Source organism: Emydura macquarii, unplaced genomic scaffold, assembly GCF_026122565.2.
Source record: "Emydura macquarii macquarii isolate MOO-44397 ecotype Brisbane River unplaced genomic scaffold, CSIRO-AGI_Emac_v2 contig_3305, whole genome shotgun sequence".
Lineage (NCBI taxonomy): Eukaryota > Metazoa > Chordata > Testudines > Chelidae > Emydura > Emydura macquarii.
Genome location: NW_027133442.1, coordinates 3,978,073 through 4,003,878, shown reverse-complemented (window position 1 = coordinate 4,003,878; position 25,806 = coordinate 3,978,073). Strand labels below are relative to the sequence as shown.

At 38.6% G+C, this 25,806-nt stretch overlaps 1 protein-coding gene across 1 annotated transcript in view; it reads left to right on the top strand.

Annotated features, from left to right (window-relative positions):
* The window catches only part of ZC3H6 (zinc finger CCCH-type containing 6), a 97,373-nt gene that overhangs the window by 57,217 nt on the left and 14,350 nt on the right, over positions 1–25,806 (top strand). Inside the window, exons 5-11 of the mRNA XM_067532833.1 lie at positions 2,579–2,694; positions 6,910–7,026; positions 8,888–9,001; positions 11,525–11,632; positions 12,307–12,560; positions 14,745–15,262; positions 21,405–21,641. Of these exons, the coding sequence (XP_067388934.1) occupies positions 2,579–2,694; positions 6,910–7,026; positions 8,888–9,001; positions 11,525–11,632; positions 12,307–12,560; positions 14,745–15,262; positions 21,405–21,641 (1,464 nt within the window). The remainder of the gene's footprint in view (positions 1–2,578; positions 2,695–6,909; positions 7,027–8,887; positions 9,002–11,524; positions 11,633–12,306; positions 12,561–14,744; positions 15,263–21,404; positions 21,642–25,806) is intronic.

Sequence of the window (25,806 nt, the reverse complement as noted above, 5' to 3'; positions counted from 1 at the left end):
AACAACAGTTACTGATAAGTAGCTAGTTTCTTGTTATGCCTTTTAGGAAACAATAAAAATTATAAAACTGTCTAGAAGCCTAGAGGGAACGGGAGTGGAGTAGAATTACTGATAGTTGAGTGGCAGCATGTTGAGTGGTTGGAGTAGATTCTAGATGTTAGAGACTGGGGGTGGGCCAGCAGTGGATTTAATCTAGAATATAGGAAACTTCAGGAAGGTGGGCAAGGCTTCTGACAGCACAGTTCCATATAAAACAGGCTAACATGATATTTTTCAGTTTTCACAATGTTGAATGTGTTAGCTGATGGTTTCTCCATCTGGCTGTAGTAAGATTGAAAGTTGCTGATCGATATTTCATGTGGGTGATTTAATATTTGTCAACTACCCTTATCAGTGCATGTTTCTCACTCAACATATCTGAAGGTAGAGAAAGTGGTAGGAAACAAGCAATGAAGGATTGAAATAATGAAAACAGATAATTCTTCTAAAGTTAAAATGTAAATATCATCAACAGTTGTTGAGCAGCAAGATAAAAGCAGGCAGGTACAGCCAAAAGATAAAAAGGGCTTATGTTCATCAATAAAGGTGTATTTTCACTGCAGAGTTAACCCAGGCTCTTACTCAGGTGTTGCTACAACCAGTCTCCCATTAATACACACAAACCTCTGATCACTTCTCACTTTGAGACACATTGAGCTATAGATTCTCTCTCTTTAGTCACTGAACTGTATTGCTGATGAGTGCATAACCAGAATTTTTAACCAGAACAGCATCTTGTCCAGCTGTGAAAAACAAGATCTTACTGTCACTATGCTACAAGATGTGCATGTCTGCTGGTGTTTGCAGTGTTGGCCTTCCTTGACCCTGTCCTGTGCATTGTCTTAAGGTTACTTACATCTGTACATGCTGTGCCATGCTATGGTCTGGGACTGTAATTCAACCCCCATTCCTAGTCATTGTGTACATCCTGCCTCTGTGTCATAAATATAAAATAGATGCACATGCATCTTTCAACTGTACCCTTCTTGACTACTGTCATGTTTTATCTTCTTTTCTTCCCATATTCTCCTTCACCTCAGTCTCTGTGCTTCTGTATATTTGTTAAATATTTGCTGCTACTCTTCTTTTTTCTTCCATCTTTCTTACCTGTCAGTGTCATGAAGTAGTCATAAAAATTGCTGTTACACCAGTTTCACGTAATATATTTTTGCAAAAGTGGCTTTTGAAAGATTTGCTGCAGACAAAAATATATGGTGGTAAAATTTTGTGAAAAGATGAAATTACAAGGCACATAAAATATTCCAGAATAAAAAGATTAGAAGTTTGTGTGAATTTTCACAGAAATGTATTCACTTTCACACAGCATTATGCTAAAACATTTACATGTTTGCCTTTTTCAAGCTGAATTTTTAAAATATAGTTAAGGTTTCTTTCTCTGGGTGGCAGAGTGCCTCTTGTGAAGTGCTGAACACCCAAAACTGTTGAAGTCAATTCACAGATTTTTGAGAACAGAAGGAACCATAATAATTTTGTCTAATTTCTTGCATCATGTAGTCCATATGATTTCATCCAATCATTTTAGCCTCTGCCTCTAGTGGAAGCTGAGGTTGCATGGCACTTTACAGGAGCATTCAGTCCCGAAGAAATAGGCACTTAGCCTTTGTAAATTGCCTTCATCTGTTGCTGTTCTCTGGGAACATTTCAGTTTTATAAGATTTATTGAGATTCACCATATTAAAGCTTTTATAACTGTTAAATACAAATTGTCAACAATTATATGTCAAAATATACAAAGTAAATAGCCTTAAATCAAACTCTTAAGTTCTCAAGCAGCATTTTTCTTATTTTATTTGCCTATCTGTAAATTTAGATTATCGTCAATGGAAATGTTTTCCGTTGGTTTGTGTGTGCACACTGAAATTGATGTTTATCGACATTTACTGATTAAAAACCTAATCCTTCCAAGCCTATTATTATATAGATTGCATCAAGTGTAAAAGAGAGAGAGATCTGTGGCTGAAGAAAATAGTATTTTGTCATGTGCATATAAAGGTAGCATCAATAGTTCTGTGATTTTTATACGTGCTCTTTAAATATTAAGGGTATTTAAAGGGAGTTAATGTTATGTTTTATGTTAAGGAATTCAGAGCTGAAATGTAGCATTATTTGTAGATCACCAAGTCTGAAATACGCAAACATTTGCATTCCTCTCAAATATGGTATGTCTGAACTAAGTTATAAAAGCCTACTTTTCACAGAATAAATGATATATTAATTTTACCAATCTGTTGTTCACTTTAAGAGTTGCAGGTAATTTCATAAAATTTTATTTGGCTATTGAAGCCATTCACATCAGTTTATAATGCAAGTTATTTAGAGATTCATTCACCCATCAATATGCAGAGAGGTAAACATAATTACCATTAGCATTCTCTTCATTTGCTGCTTTTTTAATATATCTACTCTCCCGTCTATTTCTCATGTCATTTAAAGAGGAGGCCACGTTAAAGAGCTTTTTGCTTCTGGAGAATAGTCATTTTTCTCTGAGGTATCTGAAATACGTTTTAATATTTTTCAGGTATTGCACAAAGGGGTTTTGGTGTTGGTCGAGGGCGTGGAATTCAGAAGAAGTTGAAGCGTAAAGATCGTGGAAGAGGAAGAGGGGCCAATAAAGGATCTGATGGTTTTCAAGAGGTACATGGAATTGAAGTTAAAAACAGATATGTGTATTTGCAAACACTTTGATACTCCTTGTTAATAGAAATGTAGATAGAATTGCATAATTATGTTTTCTACCTATTTTGCTCTGTTCTCCAGAGGTAAAGCAAACTCTTTCCTAAAAAAGGAAGTTCCTAGCCCATCCGGATAAGAACCCAGAAGGACTGAAACAATACTAGCAAGAGAATTACAAGCTTCACTTTTTAATGGGATGTTAACTTTGAAGCTTTAATATCATCTTAATTAATTGAGCATTAATTCAGTTCTGAGGAATTGATTTACCTGCTGGCACCAAATCACTGGGGGGTTTTCAGCCAATATGATTAGATTGGGAGACATGATTCAGTTCCTCGCTGCCTACTCCCATTGGTCTTCCTCACGACTTTTGCTCACTTTTATTTACATTTTGATGGATTCTGCTCCATTTGCCTCAGCTATTTCTTGTGGAAACGAGCATGATTTGGATTCCTACTTTTCTAATAGCCCTGTAAATATTATGCAGCATCTCCATTTGTGTGAAGTTAGCTCTCACTCATTACTTTTGCATGCTGATGTAGTGATCTGAGTGGTAGAGTGTGGGTGGACTCAGAGCAGAGTGGCAGTAGTATAGATAAGTTCACAAGAACCACATATATCTTGCAGAACATATGAACAACTCTTTTTAGCAATCACTTACTCTTGGGCATTTTTATAAAAGAACCTCTATGTATTGTATGTCTTTTGCCCTAGTCGTACATAAATGTTAGCTGTGTAAATAAAAGAAAAGCCAGTAAAACTATCAACGACTAGAACAAACGTATCTATGAATGAAAAAACTGTAATTAATATAAGCATGGCTTCATGCACTCTGCAGCCAAAATTCTGTGGCAGGCAATCCTAAATTCTAAGGCAAGAACTCCTAAATTGTGTATCAGTGTTGACCTACACATCTTGTGTAATACACATTATTCTCATCCATCCCAAACCCAGACACACATGACTGCGGCTCAGAATTGAAAATATTTGTTAATGTACAGTTCAGCAATGGATTTTTTTTGTGTGTGTGCACTGTGTTCTGCAAATGTCCTACCTCTCTGGAGTTCAGCAGTTACGTTGTTTAGTGGGGAATCCAGTACAGAATCTCCTTTCCCTATGTGCTTGAGAAAAGAGTATCCTGTAGTCAGCATCAGCTGTTCGTCTTCTCAGTTGTCAGGCCTCTTACTCTATTCTTTTTCAAGTGATGGTCCTTATGTGTATTCCATGCATACCCAGTCTGGAATTTTTTAGTAAGCCGTGTCCATTGGTCCACACATGCTCCATAGCGCTCCTCGTGCTCTGAACTGAAGATATAAGGGCCACTGTGGACCAGTGCCTCTGCAGTTTCTTCTTACCAATGCACGGTCTGTCTCAGAATCTTCTGTGTCCTCATCTCTTCTGCTACTGTGTCATTTCTATAAATATATTGTGTTTGGTTTTAATACTTTTCTCTTTTTTAGACTCTAGTATAATGTAGTTAGTTTTTCCCCCTTTTTCCCCACCCCATGGAATTTTTCTTCCCCTGGGGCAGTAGATGTAGCGTTGATGTTCATCACTCACAGAAATGAGGGCAAGAAACAATTTTTTAACTCCTGGACTCTGGGCATAATCCCAGTCTACCTGTGAGCCTTGCTATGTAACCATCGGTACTGTTGGTTCCACTAGTAATCTGGGATCTAGCTTTTTCTTCCAATGTGTCGGAAACTCTTCAGGAGTCTCTTCTGCACCAGGCAGAGACAGTCCCAGACAGAAGCCCTACGAGATCATGGTTCCATCCTCCAACCACGCATGATTTGCCAAGGGACAACCCTATGCCATTGGGTCCACCCTGCCATTTGATTCATCCTACTGGTACTATTGGGTCCTGTGGGGTCCCTACCCCTAAACACCCAGGATTGGTGCATAAGCCCTGTTTGCCACCTCTTGGCCAGCACCAACCGCACTGTCAGAAAAGCGGATCCGACAGTTCTTGGTCCCCAAAAAGAACTGGCGATGGAGGCCTTTTCTCGACCTACAACAATTGAACATATGCATCCAAAAACTAAAATTCCATATGATCTCATTGGCATCAATAATTCCCTCTCTGGAAGAGGGCACATGGTTCCTGGCTTTTGACATGGAAGAACCATACTTTCACATAGACATTCACCCATCCCACAGGAGGTTTCTTAGGTTCCTCTTCAGTTAAGACCATTACTAATTCAGAGTCTTCCCTGTTATATAATCCATAGAACTCAGGGTCTTTACAAAAGTTTTTTCAGTGATGGCAGTTTGGATGAGAAGAAAGATTTACCATCTTCTCATACCTCGACAACTGGCTCCTGATAGGCAGTCCAGTTGGCAGCCCAATTCCTTTCCCATCTAATTACTTCTAGGTATTTGTGTCAACCATGAGAAATCTACATTGACCCCCACAAAGTCCATAAACTACACAAAGGATGGCAGTGGACTCGACAACAGCAAGAGTTAATCTACCTCTCAAGAGGTTCTGGGCGATGGGCACTCTCATAAACCAGGTCACTCTCAGACCTCATATTTCAGACCACTCTCAGACCTCGAACTTGCCTTTCCCTCCTTGGCCACATGGGCGCATGCACACGTGATGCCATTTGCCAGGCTTCATCTCTGTTGTCTTCAAGCCTGGCTTCTGTCCATCTACTCACTAGAGAGAAGCAACATTAACAACAAAGTGACAATTCTGTCCAAAGTTTTGTCTGATGGACAAAATCGAAGAAAGTTCGGGTAGGGATCCCTTTCCTCACACCAGTTTCTGAAGGAACCATCGTTACCAGTGCCTCCCTCTTAGCTTGGGGATCTCATATGGGAGATCATATGGCTCAAGGCAACTGGATGCTTCAGGAGTCCAGAATGCATATCAGTTTTCTAGAATTCAGGGCAGTCTGTTGAGCCTGCACTGCCTTCGTCCCACTCATCCAATCTTAGCATGTCCAAATAATGTCAAACAATATAATAATTAACTCTTTATAAAAGAAAACAAACGGGGAATGAGATCCTGCTCTCTTTGTATAGAATCAGTCAACCTCTGGAACTGGTGCATCAGCCATCACATAACCCTTTCAGCAGGATACTTACCAGGGTGCAGAACTCCTTAGCAGACAGTCTCAGCAGATATTTTTCCACAGACCACAATTTTAGGAGATGCACAGTTTGGTTCTCAACAAGGTCTTCACCCAATGGGGTTCACCATCCTTGGACCTTTTTGCCTCAGGTGGGCAAGGAACTTCCCCTATACTGCTCCAGAGCAGCCTTAGACAGGGACTTAAAGGGAGATGCCCTCCTGCTGTAATGGAAGGATCACCTGAGATATGCCTTCCCCCCCTAATTGGATAGAGGCAAACAGTTCTGTAGTGGGCCTGGTTGATTATTCTCAATCTGAGTTGGAAAATAAAGTCCCAGCCAGAGGGGTATCCTTTCCTGAAAGGGGGGTGCTGAGATTGGGAAAGTCGCTGAAGAAGGTGGTGAAGGCCCCATCAGCACCATTCTCTTGTCTTTTTTCAGATTTTCCTCCTTAAGAATTAAATACTAACCACTAAAAAAGTTTACTTTAAAATGCATAATGGAAGGAGACTCCATATCAGGATTGAGAGTTGGCTCATACTGACTGGTTGGCTGTTAACTGTTAGTATTCTGGCGTTCCTGAGGGAACTCCTAGTTCCTGTATTTGACCCCTCATCTGCTAACTGTAACTGTATCGTTATTATCTTGAGATAATTGAATACAATAAGTATTAGTTACTGTGTCCCATACAACAGAGGAAGATTTCTTTTTTTTTTTTTTGCTGCATACATTCGCAAAACAGATACACAAATCTTTATGGTATCTGAAAGAATATTCTAAATTTGTTGAATTTATAACAAAAAGCTTGCTATTTTCACCCAAGAATTTTACATTAGTTAGTCTTACAGAACAATACTTGAACATCCAAGAAAATTTATAATGCATATTTAGTTTTATTTTGTGGCAGAATAGCCTTTCTCTGAACTGCTTACAGTAATCTGAGAACACTCAAGTCATGATTTGCTGTCATTTTATTTTGACATTTTATCCCACTTTGGGAAAACTACTGCTTTGAATGTTGTAATTGTTGTTTTGCAATTGCACTTAAAATGAGCAATTATAATACATTAATTTAAAATACTTTATTTTCTTTTATAGGAAGGCAAACCAGTAAAGAAATGGGTGAATATGAGTCAGGAATTCATAAATCAACATACAGTGGAACATAAAGGAAAACAAATTTGTAAATATTTTCTTGAGGGAAGATGTATTAAGGTAAATATATACTTTATATGTGTGTATGTATGTGTGTCTAGTGGGAGTGGGGGAAAAGGTTGGGCATTCTATTTCAGTTTAGCTAATATCAGGAAAACATCTTGTAAGTAACTTTATTTTTTTTTTTTTTTTGCCATAATATTTTTTGCCAGGAAGTATAAATAAAATAAATGCTAGAGAAATTTTTAAGGAAAAACTACCAAACTACATATCCTTTCACTATGCAATGTAAATTATATAAAATGATATACTATTGATCACTTATTTTATTAGCAGGTACAGTATGATAAATACACCTGTGTTCAGCAATATAACAGTCCAAAATTAGTATAATATGTCATCTATATTTTTTATATTTAATTTTGGACATATGTGGTGTGATTTAGTAGGTAGATTTAGTGATTCATTTCTGGTTTAAAAAAAATCTTTTCTTGGATATTATAGATTTTGAGACATAATGAAAATCACTGCTTTAACTGAGCACAAAGAGTACTTCTCTCTCCAGCCTAAGAAGGGGGGAAAATACGTTTTCCCAAACATCCAAGAAAGGCAGACATAAAAAAACAGGTTCCCTCTCAGCAGTCAGAAGGGGGTTGGGAAGCAGGAAGAAAAGAAATTGAATTAGAATATTAGTGAGCAAAAAATAATCCATGGTATGCTAGCCTGCCATTACGTAGAGATTTTGTACGCTGGTATCGCATCATTCTGAAACAAATAATACAATGTATCTTAATCCTCTGATGCCAAAGTTAATATTTCAATCAATTATAAGAGATAATATAGAAATTTGAAACAAATTAGCAAAAATTTACATATTTGCTCTCAAGCTGATGTGTGTGTGTGTGTGTGTGTCAAAAATGTTTTTTGTCAGTTATTCCTAATTCCACCATGAATTTGGAGGTACACAATTTTGTGTCTTTTTTCATGATTATGAATCTTATTTCTTCAATTACTATACTTCCAAAGTAAAAAAAAAAAAAGTAATTAGGCTTTTTTCCAAATTCCTGGTCGATATGTAAGGTGATAGCCATAAAATATCTTGAACATTTTCATGGCTTTGTCTGTTATGGTATTTAAATCCCATGGTTCCCAATATGATGGATATTTAGTGCCACCTACAGTTATAAAACAAATAGCTGTAAGGTAACTTAATTTATTTTTTTGAACGTACTTACAAAAATTATTATTGTGTAAAACTTTATAGGGAATTAGTCCTAATGTAAGGTAATACAGTTTATGACTTTTTATAGTGTCTAAATGGGCAGCCCCTAATAGATTCTAATACTTTTTCATAACATGAACCACCTCCCCTTGCATTTGTGATCATATAATTTTCTTGCGACAACTACAGCATTTGCTTAAATTGAAAAATAATATTAGGAAAGTATTTAATATTTCTTCGAGTAGTATCACTATGGGTGCTCCACTTCAAGTGTGCATGCCACCTCTATGCAGGCACATCTGAAGTGGAACATCCACAAGGGGACACATCTCAAAGTACTCCAGTCACTGCACAAGGTGAGTAACCTCTCCATTTCTAGCTTCTTTTAATGCAAGTTACCAGATGGAATCAAGGAAAAGAACCAGTGCCATGTGACTAGCCTACTCTCCATGAATCACCAGCGTATATTCTGTGGACTTAAGTCTGAGAATCACTGCCCTGTGCTAAAATGTTCTTTGTCTCCCCTTCTTTTTGGAATCTGAAGAAAACTGACACACTTGTTAAACACTTATTGTCAATAGAGAAAAGTTCAGAACTGGATAAACAGGATAAAAACATCATTGTTAAAATATGAAGTTGAATGATTCAGCATTTAGAATTGATCATCTGTTTGTCTCTCCTTCTTTGTCATATTTACAGGGAGACCAGTGTAAATTTGATCATGATGCAGAGATAGAGAAGAAAAAGGAGATCTGCAAGTTTTACATACAGGGTTATTGTACCAAAGGAGAGAACTGCATTTATTTGCATAATATCCTTTGGGAAAAATTGTATTTGAATTAAAATCCTAGTTAAAGGTTTTTTTTAGACACTTTATATAAACACACTGACTGTTTTTATTGTAAAATATCATTTGCAAAGTTCTTGCTCTAAGTACAGTTTGTGGATGATGGTATGTGCGTGAAAGAGAGAGTTGTTTTTCAAAAAAGGTGTCTACTGATTTAACCATAGTTAGGTATTTTCCATGGATTCTTCACAATTTTTCTTTTGAGGTTTATAAATTGATTATATATTAAAAAAATCTAAACATTACATTTGGTTCATAAGCTTTTATCCCATGAATTTGTTTGTTTTTTGAAAGCAACATTGACAAGATAAAATTATAGAATATATCATTTTTTAAATCCTTTTTATTATTAAGGTGGTATTGAAAGATATAACTGAGAACTCTTAAAAACAAGTCTACTTTTTACCACATATTTTGTGTGTCTGTTTGGTATCCAATAAAGACATATGTTGGGAGTTTGCAACACCATAGGCACCTCTTGGTTCCTTCAGGGGAACTAGTAAACACAGCAGCCAGCTTTCTGTGGTAAGAGTGAGATATGAGAACCTCAAGATCTACTTGTCCTTCCAGTCTGGAGCAGAAGGTAGAGTTGAGGACCATTCTATACCTCCTTAGCACAGAGAGCTGGTGTACATCATTATTTGATCCTGTTTCTGAATGAGGGGGCAGGACGGCGGTGTGTGTGAGAGGAGAAGAGCTGGATGGGGAAAGGGTGGCTTTCCCCAAAACAAACACAAACAAAAACACTTTGGAGTTGAAGAGGGGGGATGGGATACTTGCACTTGTGTAAAGTGAGTATAAAACACTCCTCATTGAATAGCACTGTACACCTGCTTTGCTTATATATTGCACAGATGACTAAACAAATTAGACCTGCAGTCTTGAATTGTTAAAATATCATTTTCTGTGGATTGTGATGGATATCCAGTACAAAGCCACAGAGTTGATGCAACTATTTCATGAATAAAAGTAAGGTATTAGTTTTTATGTGTGGTTGTGTGATGAATGGTTAACACTGATTCATATTTTGTATTCACTGGAGTTGTTTTAACTGCAAACAGTTAAGTTTGGTTGCTGATCAGTGGAAACATTTTCTGCTGAATTTGGATGGAGAGGTTTATGTACGAGGGAGAGAAATGTATGTTATGGTTGCTTTTACTTATGGAATCTTATCTTGATTGCTTTAGTTTTAAGTGTGTGATGTTTTTAGTGATGTAGATAATGGGATGTCTTGTTTTGAAATGCACTTACCAGTCTAAAATATAAGTTAAAGATTTTTGTGTGGGAATTCAGAGTCAGATCAGCTTGCTTTAATGAATAAATGAGTTTTTGCTGCTCTTCATTCCATTTAGCAACACAACTAAAAAAGAGCAGCAGGAGTCTTTTCTTTCATTGCTTCCTCAACAGAAATGTTTACTGAGTTTTAATCAGGGTTGCATGAGTGTCGCTGAGGGTATAATTTGTCCTGCAAACTTTTTCTACTGATGATCCATAACAAGGAAAGAACATAGTTTAACACTTAAAAGCTAGGGTAAGTTTGTAAGTCTGGCAATTAGAAAAAGTATTTATTTGCAAACAGTACATTTGAAATCGTACACAACAAACCTGGAACCTCACAAGAACTCTTGATGATCATTTTTTAGAGCAGAAACACACTGTATAATACTAAGAATATATATATACAGAGAGAGAGAGCTGCAGTTTCAACCATTCTCCCCCAAACCCTCCACTTCAGCGAGGATTCCCTATGCTTACATATAATCTGTCCCTAAATTACATGGACCAGAACATGTTTCTTTATACAAACAAACAGATTTTGATATTTGTTGATACTACAATTGTACAATTTTGAGTTTAAACAGATAAATACCTGGAAATTTAAAGTCCAGGAAAAAACTCCATATTTAATCCCTGTCATAATTAATATATCATTTAAAGGATCACATTTCCCTTTCTTCAAGAAAAGACTATACCTAATAATATATAACTTCACTATATTGAGACGCTTACAGTAGGAAACATTAAATAGTTTAAGGAGAGAACTTCATCTTTTTCTGAGGTTATTGGCTTTAGTTTAAGAGATAAGGTTATTGCATATATTAAAAGATTAATAAAGACTTTAAATTAGGCTTTCGTAGGGGTCTTGAGAGATTTTGTTTTTTTGTTTGTGGGGGCCGGTTAAATGCATATAATCAGTCTAGCTGCTTTTCTTTGTTTCATTGCACTATTAGGGCCTTTGGTTTTTAATCACAGTATTTAGGATCATGTCAAAAGTAGAATGATTACAACATAATAAATTAGCTATGAATACAGTGTCAAATGGGATTAAACAGTGCTTATTAGTCTTGTCATGCCTAAAATACGATTCTGGAAATGGTAAGTATTTAGGAGCAGGGAAAGTCTAACTGAAAATTAATTTGTAAAACTGTTCTAAACTATGCAAATTAAATGTTGCTACCTGTTAGAGTCCTTAATATTTTTGTTTACATGAATTTCCTTGCAAGTTCTATCATACAGGAGCAAAATGTTACCAGGGAGATAAGTGCAAGTTTTCTCATGCTCCACTAACTAAAGAAACAAAAGAACTGCTAGATAAGGTGAGTAATGTTTATACTGTCAGAATAAGTGAAAATTATTTCTAGTGGTAAGGTAGTCAAATGGAATAAATTTAGGCTAGGATCTCTCAAGGGGCCTAAGGGAGATAGGCGCCTATTAACATCCCTAGCTCCATTAGAAAATCGCAGCCCTAAAGTTTGGCTCTGTGATTACATGCTACACAATGAATTCTTTTTTCCTTCTCTCTTTTTCCCCCATCATTTTTTTCACCTCTCTTCTCCTCTTCATCATCTCACTTTTCTGCTATACTCTTTTTCACTCTCCTCTACCCCATCTTCTTTGTGAACTTCCTTATTTCTCTCATTTTTAAATGTATACTCATATGGCAGGAAATGTTTTATGGGAATTTTAGAACATATTAGTGCTTTGCACAATCTGAAGTTACTGATCAAAGGAAATGAACCTCCTAGAATTGTACTTTCCATATTGCAGAAACTGTTTAATTCCTGGTTTTGTGTCAGTGACCTAGAAGAAATTTTAAGGTGGGATTTAGAATTCATCTGAATTTGATGTTAATGGCAAACAATATATAATAGACCTACAATTACAGAGCAGCTTAATTCTTTTTAAATATAAAATGAAATGCTACAATGAAATGTTAAGTTCAATGCAAACGTAGTACAATAAGGACTTTCTCTGCATTGCTTTGTTTTAGGTTTTGAATACTGAAGAGGAACCACAAAATGAAGATGAAAAAGAACTGGAGGAACTCAGGAAGCGTGGCATAGTTCCTCTTCCTAAACCGCCTCCAGGAGTGGGACTTCTGCCAACTCCACCAGAGCAATTTTCATTTTCTGAGTCTGATACAGAAAATTTTCAAGATCCTTCTGGTGAATTCAAGAAAATTCCATCTCTGTTTGAGATAGTTGTGAAGCCTACTGTGGATTTAGCACACAAGATTGGGAAAAAGTAGGTTTTAAAATGGTCTATAGAATTGCGCATAAGACTGAAAAATGGCTTTATAAACATTTGAGAAATGAACCACACTACAATTTTTAGAAGAAATTGATAGCCTTGAGGATTTCAGAATTTGCTATCTAATGGTGTGGGGGAAGTATTTCCACTATTTGCAATTATAATATATTTCATTTATCTAATACCCTGGACTCAGGATTACTACTCCTGGGTCTTGAGCTTTCCGTAAGAAACAGGCAAGGAATTCACTCCCTTTGCTGTTTTTTCTAATCCTCTGTATGACTCTGAGCCCACCTCCCTTTGCATGGTGAACAAGCCTCCAGCTCCCTCTAGTCTTCTTTATAGTCAGCTCTTTCTTGACTTCAGTCAATTAAGGAACTCCCTGATGAAATTGTGTGCAACGTCTTTGTTGTTGCCATTCCAACTCTGCCAGATGTCACTGCCTTTCAGGTTTGTGTACCCTTTACCTGAGCTGTTCCTCTTACCCAGATGCCTCCCATAAAACTTAGACCTAATTGTTAGATACAAAGTTTTCTCTGGTCTGGGTGGGTTGGGTTTCTTCAAAACTCTTTGAGTTCAGGTCTTTCTTTGTTGGTCTTGGGGTGTTTTAAACTGGTAATTTGGGCAGGTGTTACGCAAACGTCCATATGCAATTCTGCCAGTACACCTTGGCATTGACTGAAAAACTATTCAGCTGCTCCACTCATGGGCTGTTCAGGACGGCCATTTGTAATGGATTTGTGGCACACACTGATGATTGTAATGTGGACAGGCATTCACTATAAGAATTAGTTTGCTATGCAAACCTCATATCTACTTGGAACCAAAAAGATTTGATCAGGTGTCTCCAAGGGTGAGAAGGTAATGCACTAATAAGCTGTTGACATTTGGAATCTAAACAGCTTTTTCTAACTCCCATACTCTTGTTAGGCGAAAAAAATTTGTCTGCAGTGTTTTTGTGTCCATGTTGGTCCCAGGATATTAGAGAGACAAGGTGGGTAAGGTAATATTTTTCATTGAACCAACCTTTGTTGGTGAAAGAGACAAGCTTGCACAGAACTCTTGTTCGCAGGGAACAAAACAGTAAGGGAAGCCATTATAGTATGGAAAAACTCGAATAAGAAAACACAGTTCCCAGTGCTGTTCACATCCATACATCAGTGACATTTGGTGCAAGTTAAAGTGAACAGAAGATATCTTGCAGTATTAAGCTGTAGTGTTTACCATAGATCTTACTTAGACCTTAGTTTTTCCTATGCAACTGACACATCAGGTAGTCCAATTCCTCCACTGGTTACAGTCGCTCGTGAGTTGTAATACATCTTCCCAGGTCATGCTAGCACATTCTATATTCTTTGTTTACTGTCTTCTTCCAGTTCTTCCTTGGCCTTCCTAGCTTTCTCTTTCCTTCTATAGGTACCAAATTCAGTGTTTGCTTATACATGTCCCAATCACATGAGTTTTCTTTCTTTGATGTTATTTCCTAATATGTTCTGCTCTGTCAGCTCCCTTAGTCTTGCATTTGTTGTTTTGTCTTTCCATTAAATGTGTAGTGTCTTCCTTAGCCATCTGTGATCAGCCTCCTCCAATCTCTTTTGTTAGCCACTGTCATCGGCCAAGTCTCCGCTCTGTACGCTAGCATGCTCAATACAATAGCATGATATCTGACCTTTAGTTTTGTGTGGAAACCTCTGTTGACAAGATGATGTTCATCCTTTCAAAAGTGATGTTTGCTTTTCCTAATCTCATGGATGTCTTTACTGCAGCTATCTTCAAGTGTTGTCATACTCCCCAGAGAGCAAAACTCCTGTTTAATTTCTTTTCCATCTATGTACACATTTGCATGTGTTGTCCAGTTTTCTACCTTTATAATCTTGGTTATATCTGCATTTATTTTCAATCCAAATTTTGCTGCTTCCTGTTCTTCCTCTGATGTAAAGCCAATCATTCTGTTCCACATCATACTTAGTAAAGCAGTGACTTGTTTACCATAGGACAGGGTAAAATATTATGGAAGAGAGTTGTCATTCAGAATTTATAAAAAGGTCTGGCAAGGAGAGGAAAGTGTATTTTTTAAAATACTGCCTTTTTAAAATGTATTAATTATATGTACTGTGATCTGATTTTATGTAGCATGTAGATGTGCTTGTTGTTTACTTGTCAATTTTCTACCTACAGGCCACCAACTTTCTATAACAGCACATCACCACCAAGACCACAGTTTCAGGGAAATGACCCACATCCTCAGCATATGTATAATCCAGGGTCAAGTCCAGGGCCTGGTCCCAGCATATCACAAGGACATAATGGACCGGTAATGCATCCAGGTTCTCCTGGGCATCACCAGTGTACAGGACCTCAAGGTCCAGCAATGCCACAGAGCCCTCCTTTGCAGCCTGTTCCACCAGGCTTTTTAGGACCACAGGGTCAAACTGGCATGCCAGTTCAAGCACAGGCTGGTCCACCTTTAACACCACCAGGCATTGGTGCACCATACAGTACTCCAGGAGTTCAGGGACATATGATGAATATACCCAGAGAGAATCATTGCCCACCAGGCCCACTGTATCAGCAAATTCCTGGTGAACGACAGCAGAATATAAATTATGAATCTATTCAGAACCCAGCTGATTTCTATGACAATTACTATTCACATCAAGCTGTACATAGCTTTCAGCCAACTAATAATACGGGAGGTAAGTTTGTGTTCAAAATTGTTTTTGTTCCTTAGTGAGACATGTTTCTGTTTTCTGAAGTATTACGGCACCTCTAGAAGAATTGAGAGAAATATTAGAGAAAATTAGCCTGTTTGAGATATAGCCTTACAGAATATTGTGAAACAACCTTATTTTTGAAAAAAGCTATTCTAGAACTTTCAATAAAGAGAAAAAAATCTGTGCAGAGAGCCCTTCTGTATAGCTGACTGAAGCAAAGACACTAGGACTAGTACATGTAAACTTAGCATTTACAAGAATTCTAATGCACCAGACTAAACAAACTGGTCAATTTTCTTCCCTCTGGCTTCTTTAGCTCTTCGTTCTGTACTTACCATATAACATGCAGTGTGGTTGTAGCCATGTCCCATGATATGAGGAAGACAAGGTGGGTGAAGTAGCATCTTTTATTGGACCAACTTCTTTTGGTGAGAGAGAAAAGTTCTCTCGCTAACAGAAGTTGATCCAATAAAAGATATTACCTCACTTTGTCTCTTGCCATGTAAGTTATTCAGACAGGAATAATATATAACAAATTTTAGAAGTATTACATGAAGATTGTAAATCAAATGTCTAGATCAGTGATACTCAGATTGTGGCTCTCCAAACTAAATATTTTCCCTCTCATACTGTTTAAATATGAATCTATAGTACTATAGTAAATGAAACAATGAATTCACACTACTGTGGCTCTTTTGGGTAATGTTGAATGCCAATTTGGCTCCTGAACCACTGAAATCTGAGTATCACTGGTTTAGATGTAGCCATTCGTCAGTCAGGATATGCAAATCTCAGACTTCTACAGCCATGTAGACTTAGTCTTATTGCTTGTCGTGGGTACTTTATGGTATGAATTTAGCAATGTATGTATAAAAGCAGCACACTTAACAGAAAATACTACATACCATGGGGCCAGATTTATCTGTCAAAGTATATAATGGACCTTGCCTATTCAGAGATTAATCCTGTTCATGTGGTTTAATTTATAGCTGCCTGATTCATCATCTGTTTAAAGGGGGGTTAAGGACATATATGCCACCTCCTATATTTTTCTCTGGCCTAGGGAATAGAGAGGGCATGTCCAGAGAAAAATGGAGGTTCGGCAAAGGTTCGGTAATTAGCAGGTATTCTCCAAAACCAAGGAAGTAAGAAATTGAAAATAAGGACTGGTCTACACTAGAGAGTTTTGTCAACAAAAGTGAAAAAAAAGTGAAAAAACAGTGAAGGTGTGTACAGACTAAAATGCTCCTCCCACCAGTGTAATTCCCCTGCTATGCCAACATAATAAAACTACTTCAACCAGAGGTCTAGGATTTGTTGGCTAAGTTAGGGCAATGCAGTGTCAATATAGACACTGCATCTCTTACGTCTGCTATGGGCTGTCATGAAAGCCCCCATGAGAACTGAGCTGCTGATCTCCGGAGCAGGACACCCAGGTGCCTGGTCTCCACTCAGAGCTGGGAGCAGGGGCAGCCTTCTCAATTTCATGGAGAGCCATGAGAAGGCTGCCTTTTCTAGGTATAGTGCTATAGTAATATGTTCATTACAATGATGAGAGAAGAGTTTCACCAAGATCATATTTTATAGGGACTGACGAGTAATATAAGGAGAAATCAGACATTTAAGGTTCATTCCCCAAGGGGAGGCTGAAAATTGTCACAATTAAGAGAATCTAGATTCTGAAAAAGCAGCAAATACTGCAACTGATACAGCAAGTTAATGTGGTGTTCCAGCCTCTGTTATCCAGTGAAGAGAAATCCAAACAGCCTGAAACTGATTTTTTTTCCTGTGGCATCTGATCTGATTGTGAAAACTTCATATGAAAGGACTGTAAGGAAACTTGAATAGTACAACTGTGACTATATATTGCATAAATAGGAATAGCAAACCTAGAAGAAAGAGCAGAAAAATCCCTGAAGTTCCTGTCAAAACTCATAACAGCATACCCAATGGATAGTGACAAACACTTTTAAAAATCCTAATCAATGTCTTTAATTAGTTAAAAACTCAAAAGAAGGAAATTTTCAAAAGCCTTAAGTGACGTAGGAGCCTAAGTCCCATTCACTTTATCACCTTGTAATCAAGCACACCTATGTTAACAATACAATTTAATACCAGAGGGAAGACTGCGTTCTCTGGACAGTCTTCTGAGAGTGTTCAGACTTAGGGGAAATACTTCAGATAAATACACTGGCTGCAGGGATGCTCTAAACTGCATTGATATTTTAGGCCTTATCTACATTAGAAAAATAAGTCAAAATAACATAGGTTGTCCTATCCAAGTGACATTTGATATGTCCTCCCTGGTAGTTACTGCCAACTGAATATCTGCTGGTGCAGGGTTCAAGTCTTTTTTGAGTGCTAGTCCCTTTGTATAGTCCTCACATGGGTAGACATGTGCACCATGCTCCTGAGATTGGACATTTCTAGCAAATCTTGTCAGTTGGTCTGCACATGCACAGTTATTCTCCTCGTGTTCTGAACCGAACATATCAGGATGGTGTGGACCAGTGCCCTCCAGTTCCTCCGTATAGCCTCATGGCCTAAGTCAGAATCCTGTGTCTGAAACGACCTCCATGTTTATTCTTCAAAATAAATAGTTGCTTTTATTATTCTTAGTGGTGTTAGCTTTAGTGTTTTAGTGTAGTGAGTCCTCCCTGTCTAAGGGCATCTTTCCTTGCAGACAAGGACTATGTCCAGAGTTTTAGGGTTTAAAAATTGTATATCTTGCCCCCACTCCTCCATGAATGATGAACACCAGTGTTGTTTTTACTGCCTTAGCTCACATCTGCATTAAGTGCAACATTTGTCTCTCCTTCCCTCCATGAAGCTGGGAGGGACAAGAGTGTCAACTAAAGAAACATCCCATGGAGAAGTCTGTGAGACCTCAGTCTGATCCGAGCTGAGGAAACTCCCCACCCACTTTACAAACTGCCTAAGCAGGCAGAGCCTCTCTGAGCACAAGCTCTGGAGCCAAGGCTAGAGCTGCTAAGTCCAAAGAATTATTACCAAGGGTTTCTTGCAATAGTGAGGTATGCCCACAAGGACAAATTTCATAAACAAAGAAATCCCTCCCTGGCTCCATCCAAGTGGGTGAGTCCTTGCGCATGAGTCAACTTAGATCCACTCAAAACTTTTGAACATGAGGGTATTGTGCAAAGCAGTAAGGATCTGTTGGTTCCTGTCTTTGGTTCCAATGCATAAGTCCAAGGATCAGCATCCGCCAACACTATCAAAGAGCTCCAGTTTATGCTCTGCTCTGGCACTGGTCTAATCCTATAAGAAACTGACATCCATCAGAACTAGGAGCACACCAGATCCATTGATCCTGACCATCAGAACACCCCACACTTAAGGATGGACCAAAATCTACACTTCCCAAGAGGATATCTTTATTCTATCTTAATCATAATCTTCTCTCCTTTCGGGTTCACCCCTACTCTGAGACTTCATGACTCCAAAGGAAGAAACCTTGAAGAGACAGGAATACTCCATTATTCTGCCTATCCAAAGCATTTTTCCACCAGCACTGACGGCTCCACCGATTGAACTGGAACCTACCTGCTCAGTTGGAGCTCCAGACAGAACATCACCTCTATGTAGGGAGGCTAGCCCAGACAGAGGCTCCTGAAGGTCTGGGATCCATCCTCCACTTTGATATGACTATCCAGGGGACCAGTGATACCCCTACACTGGTCAATCCTTCATGGGGTCCATGGGATCGTTATGCTACACACCCTGGATGCACCCTCTCCTAGCTAATACCATCCAACTCCATTGGACTAGGAGAAAGAAGGAATTGATCTGGACCCACATGGACCAATGATTCCAACGGATGTATCCTCCTCGCCAGATATGGGCTCATCTTACCTTTGCCATTTCCACCTGATGACCACACACAGTATCAGTAGCTCCTGCAGAGGGTGGCAATTGAGTGCCAGATCCAACCCAAGAAGTTACAGGATCCTCAGCATAGATTCTAATACAGAATGTACTGCAGCCTTCTGGTCCTACTTGTTTGGCCCTTCCTCTGAATGATGCTATTAGGGAACCAGCCAGGGTAGTTTGACATATTCCTGCTTCCTGCACTCCCACCCCTAAAAACAGGCTGAGAGGCATTACTTTGTATCAGCTAAGAGAGCAGAGTTCCTATTTACACACCTAGCACCCAACTCCCTGGTGGTACAAGCAGCTACTGAGAGATTTAAGCTACAGCATCCCAAGGCAACGCCTACTGACAATGGTGTTAATCACCTTGACCTCCTAGGAAGGAAGTTATTTTCTTCCATCAGCCTTCAATTTTGACTTGCTAACTACCATGTCCTGTTAACAAAGTATGATTTCATCAACTGTAACAAATTCTTGGACTTTAAGGACAAGTTCCCTCAGGAGGACAGGCCCAATTCCAAGCCTTCTTTGATGAGGGCAGATTGATAGCTAAAACATCTTCAGGCTGCAGTGAATGCTGATGTCACCACTTGCAGTGGGATATCTACAGCAACTGTTATGAGGCCCTAGTCATGGCTCTGCTCCCTGGGTTCCCCAGGAAGGTACAGAATATCATTGAGGACATACCCTTTGACAATGCTAACCTGTTCGGTGAAAAAATTGATGAATCCTTTCATTTGCTGAAAGACTCCAGAACGTTCTCCATTCCTTGGGCATTTATACCCACGTTCCCAAGAAAAACCACCATAAGCAGGTGTACAAACCAAGACCACCCCCTCAAGTGTTTATCATCAGCACTCTTACAAACTATTATGCAAATGCCAGAGGGTAGAGATCCAGTTATATAGTTTCCTCCACATCTACTGCAGCAGCCCAACCCCACCCACTACCTAAGGTTTCTTTTTCAGAGGGGTAGCCGTGTTAGTCTGTGTACAGCAAAAACAACGAGAGTTCTGTGGCACTTTAAAGACTAACAAATTTAATATTTGAAGACATAAGCTTTCAAGAGACTTCAGCTCTCTTCTTCAGATGCAGTAATACAGAAAATAGGTAACACAGAGGCATCTTATAGATATCCAGATGCATTGAGAACAATGGGGGAGGTGGAGTCCGGTACTTAAGACCTAATGACGACCATTGAGTAGGAGGTGAGAATGGGTGAGCAAAGTAATTTACCTTAGGTAGTGAGAGAGCCACTCCAAGTCTCTGTTTAAACCCAGTTTGAATGTGTCAAGTTTTCAAATTATTTCTAACTCAGCAGTTTCTCTTTGAAGTCTGTTTTTGGAGTTTTTTTGAAGAAGTACAGCAACTTTCAGGTCAGAGACAGAATGCCCTGGGGAATTAAAGTGTTTTCCCACTCGTTTCTTTTGACAGAACATTCAAGAGCCACATGCCTCTGTTGATGCCATTTTACACTGCCCCCTAAAACTTGGGTGATTGCCTCACCCACTTCTTTCACAATTGGAGGGCAGCGAAAATGGACAAGTGGGTTCATATGGCTGTTTTGTGAACCCTGCAGGTATTGTCTGGTAAAATCTGCTTTTGACCCTCAATCTTCCTGATTTATCAAGGCAGTAGAGAAGTTTTATCCTCCTCTCAAAACTTCCAGAATTTAGTGTTAGAACAAAATTGTATTATAATGCAAGTATACTCACAAAGAGACAGAGGTAAGGTTGCAGTGGTTACCTTAATTTCAGTGTTTCCTAATTTTTTGCATGCTTGTCTTTGCAATTTTAAAATATTTTTAATGTAGCATTTGATAGATATTCCTATAAAAACACATTTCTATTCACATTAGATTTGCTAAAACCCTTTTTTACAGGTGTTCTAGCCTACGGTGACAGTATCCTTTTCTAGTTTATTTTAGCTCACTATATGTGTATAGATCGGTGAAGAGTCATCTGAAAGTTTGAGAATTGTAAAATTTTGTCACAATTTATGATTTTTTTTCCTGCAAATTAAAGTTTTTCTATTGGGGAAAAAATCAGAGCTGACTGCAGTTTGTATGTCATTTTTCAGCCTCCTTTCAGTATGAAATAGTTGAAAGATTAACCCTTATAAGGTGGGATTTATAAATGTTCTCAAATTTATTTCAGTTAATATTGCCATGTAAAGTCTTCTCTGGCTACTTATTACCAGTAAATTAGCTGATTCTTTTTTAATATTGTATATGCAGATGGAACATGGCATGGAGAATTTACAGATCACCAGGCTCACCTCATTGCTCAAGATTCACATAAGAGTGGAAATGAGTCAGATCGCATCAGTAAAACAGGCCATAAACCTGTTATTAATGTACCAGATTTTCTTCCAGCAATGCAGAAAGCCCTTTTTGTAAGACTGAGTCAAAAACAGCAAGAAGATGGAGAACCAATCAGTAGTCACTCTCAGAGGGCAATGAGCAAGGAAGAAGGTAGTGTTGACTGTTACATTCTAAACAAAAATATTATCTTATATTGTGTTTAGTATAATATTCCCATTTTATTTTGCAAATATTTCAATTAATTAATTACACTATGCCTCTATTAGCTCCTCCTGTAATTTCAACTGAATAACTTATTCCTTCTTTTCCTAACCTTTTGCAGTTTTTCTGTGGGCTCTTTAAAGAGTTGCTGCCTTTCAGCTGAAATGTGAAAGATTTATTTGTGAATAAAGTGCTTTCTGAATATAATTTGCTTACCAGTTTAAAATATTCTATGCTAAAAAGTGACTTTTTAAAAGAGGCTTAATGGTGGTCCCATTCATAGTCCTTCAATCACTTGCACATCAAATCTTCTGAGTTCAGATATCAAATTGGTACCATTTTCTCCAAGTCTTGTGCAACTTGTGCCAGCATGTAAAACACACAGCATTAGCCATTTACATCAATGTGCCTTGTTTGCCAGCTATTATCAGAATACTTTCATTTGCCCATTTTGCAAAGGAGCAGGAGATGACAATATATCAGATTTAGGTGCCTTGCTGCCTTCCAGAGGGTCTAGCTGTTCCTTCCAGGGATGCTCGAATGAACCAATATACCAGTGACTTGAAGAAGGATAGGTCCTTCTGCATTTTCTTTCCCTGTTCCTCTCTCCCTCTGCAGTCTCAATCCTTGTTAATAGAAGTACTCCTTTGTCTCTATAGACTTGTTTTCTTCCATTCCTGTCAAATGGGAAAAGAATTCTCTTCCTCCAGTAGCTCAGTATCTACATACAGGATTACCTGAAACCGGCAATCGTTCAAGGACTAATGACCCCAAATAGAAATTCTTTACAAAGGGAAGTCTGATACCTGTGAAATCATACTTCGTTAGAAAATTTGGCTATGTGTAAGCAATTGGTCTGTACTCTAAATCTGATCACCTGATCCTGAAAAGATCCTACATAGGTTGTGGTATAAGCATCTGTTTTGGAATACTTACTCTCCTGTTGTACTTGGCCAAAATTTCTCTCTCCCTAACAGCTAGCCCTTATGGATATGTGGGTATGTCTACACTTTGAGTTAGAGGTGTAATTTCCAGTTAGAGGAGACATTACCCGCACTAGCTCGGCTTGAGTAGCATGCTAAAAATAGAGGTTTTTTGCAGGAGGGGCTAGCCCCAGGTACATACCCTGTGGTAGGTATATACTTGGGGTTGCAAGCCCGCTCAGTGCCACAGCTACTCTCTATTTTTAGCATATTCTAGTGCTGGTATGTCTCCTCGAATTGAAATTTACACCTCCAGTTTGAAGTATAGATATACCCTGCGTCTCAATATTACTCCCTCTGTTTTCCTCAATACCCTGACAAGATTCCCTTCTTTCCTCTCCTCCACATGCCCTTTGCCTAATGGGCTTTTTAAGGAAGGGAGTTTCAAAACAAAACTGAGTCATCTAAAAAGCTTGGAGCAGTAAAGCTTTCATTTCATAAAGACTCTGATACTTCTGGTCTTGATTTGTTTTAAACCAACAGCTTGGGTGTCCTGTTACATTAAACTTCATTGTAGACTTAATGTGGTAGCTACTGTGGATTTCATCAATGGATAGTGGGTGCTACTCTCTTATATTTTCTAGGCATCTACACTATCTTCCTTCTGCCGCTTGAGCACGTGAAGGAATTGCCTTGGTTGGCATCGGGAGGCATTTCAGAAATAAATGAACAATTAGAAAATTAACATCTCCCTCTGCCACTCCAAACATCCCATTCTGTTTTGTTGTGTTGGGACATTGTTGGCACAGTTATGATTTCTGTTGAGTTGTGACAATGTTGATTTTGTTATTTCTTATAATTTTAGAGTGATTTTTTTTCAGTTTTGTGAGTTGGATTTTTATTGCTCAGATAGTCTAAATCAGCTCTTAGCCAATGTAACCCCATAATTTGGGGGAAGTGATATTACAAAAACATATTTTGACTCCATCTCTGGGAAGGAATCCTTACCCACTGCTGGGCTGACATACAAGGAATTAAAACTAATTCATAGGTCAGACATTACCTTTTATACATTAGAAATTCACTGTCTCCTACTTGCTTATTCCTCTTTTTATATTATAATCCTGTAAGTGTTGTTTGTTTCCATTCTGAAATGTAGGTCGAAACCCACCCCCATCACTGGATCTAGTACAGTGTGTTCACCTTGTGAAGTGAAGATGGGGATTAGTCCTAGTGTACTGATAATCCTGTTAGACTGTGGAGTCCTTCCATGAGCAAATGAAATTCCTCTTCATTATGGCATTGGGAGTCACCAAGACTCTTGGTGACTTTAGTGTCTACATGGATGGCAACTTTTCTAAAACAGCTCAGGATTTCATGGTCACCATAACTATCACAAGAGGTCGTTGGTTCAACTCAATACACCTGGACATATTTTGGATTTAGTGCTTAGGATAGGTGTGGTAGGAAAGTGAGATATTGAAATTATGTCATGAACCAACCATTACTTCCTTCAGTTTCAGGTTGGGACCCACATCTAACAAAAAACATGCATTTTAACTCAGCCAAATGCAAGGTCATACATCTAGGAACAAATAATGTATGCCATTTTTGCTTACAAGATGGGAGACTGTATTCTGGAATACAGTGAATCCAAAAAGAACTGAGAGATCATTGTTGGATAACCAATTCAACGTGTAAATAAAATGCAAAATTTTTAACAGTAAGGGCAATTAGCCATTGAAAGAGCATACTAAAGGAGTTGTTGGTGCTCCATCTTTCTAAAAATACGTTCTAGTTCAACCAGAAGTTACTGGGCTTGGGTAGGGATCATGAAATTCTCTAGCCAGTATTATGTAGGAAGTCAGGCAAGAGTATTAGTCCATTCTGGCCTTAAGATCTTTAAAACTCTCCTGTCTGGGCAGTGAACCAGTTTTCATGGTCCAGTTCCTGAAAATGATGGAACCAGAGCATTCCCAGAGGATTTTAAGGCAGAAAATTGCTTCTCCAACAGCTTATTCTATCGATAGTTTGGTGAAATTTTATAATGCTTTGCTGTTCTTAACCATTCTCTTCCCTAGTAGCTTCAGCTTCAGGTAGCCCATTAGTTTACAGATGACCTTCATTCATTGATTGATTGATTGATTGATGCTAGAGCCATACAACTGAAGCAGAAGGAAAGACTTGTTAGAATATCAGTGATGGAAGTCTTGGGCCAAAGTTAATTTATTGTTTCATAAAGAATATTTTAATGTCTTCTGGAAGTTTCTTTGCCTCCACCATAGCATGTGCAAAGGCTTGGTCAGCAGAATTTTTCTGGGTGATAATTCAAGTTGCCACCTTTCAGGTGCTGTGTTGAGTGTAGGAATTTTCTTCTTACTGGCAGATAAAATCTGTCATTTCACTTGCAGTAATCTGCCTATGTGGGAGCAGGGCAAGGACTTGAGAAAACAATTGTCCAATTTTTGCTACTTGGCCAGTGTTGTTCTGTGATGTACTGGAGGAGTTCAGAACATTTTGTGTAATAACATACATAAGATCCGTGTCTTTAGTAGATGATGAAGGTCAATAGGGATTTATGACATTCATTGTTGGCGGAGATTGTCATGGGAGTTTAAATGAGAGAAGATGGGGTTTAGAAGAAGAAGAAGAAGGTGGATAATAATAAGGTGGATAAAGGCAACAGGTTGTGCTGAAAGGTCAATTCTACTTTGAGTGATTGCTCATATCCATTCCAATATAGGTGAGTGTGCGCTCCGTGCACTGGTTCCCGGAACCTTTGTCCCCTTAGCAAGCCCCATAGGGCCGGCTCAGGCACCCCCTGGAGTGCCGCACTCATGCCACGGTATATGAGGCGCTGCCAGCCCTGCGGGCCCTCAGTTCCTTCTTTCCGTCTGTTGACGGTTGCTGGAACATGTGCCTCTTGCTAACAGCAAGTAGCTTCCCCATTGTTTTATTGTTAATTAGTAAATAGTTGTTAAGTATAGCAGTTTAGTTTGAATAGTTAAGTAGTATAGTTAGACAATAGATAGATAGCCCTCAGGGGCTTAAGGTTGGGCCATGCCTGGCTCAACCGGTTTCAGGTCCTGTGCCGCTTGCGGCAAGGCTTTCTCCCAGTGAGCGACCCTCACGACCGCTGCCTCTGTTGCCTCGGGGAGCAGCACCTCAAGGACAAGTGCAAAATTTGCAAG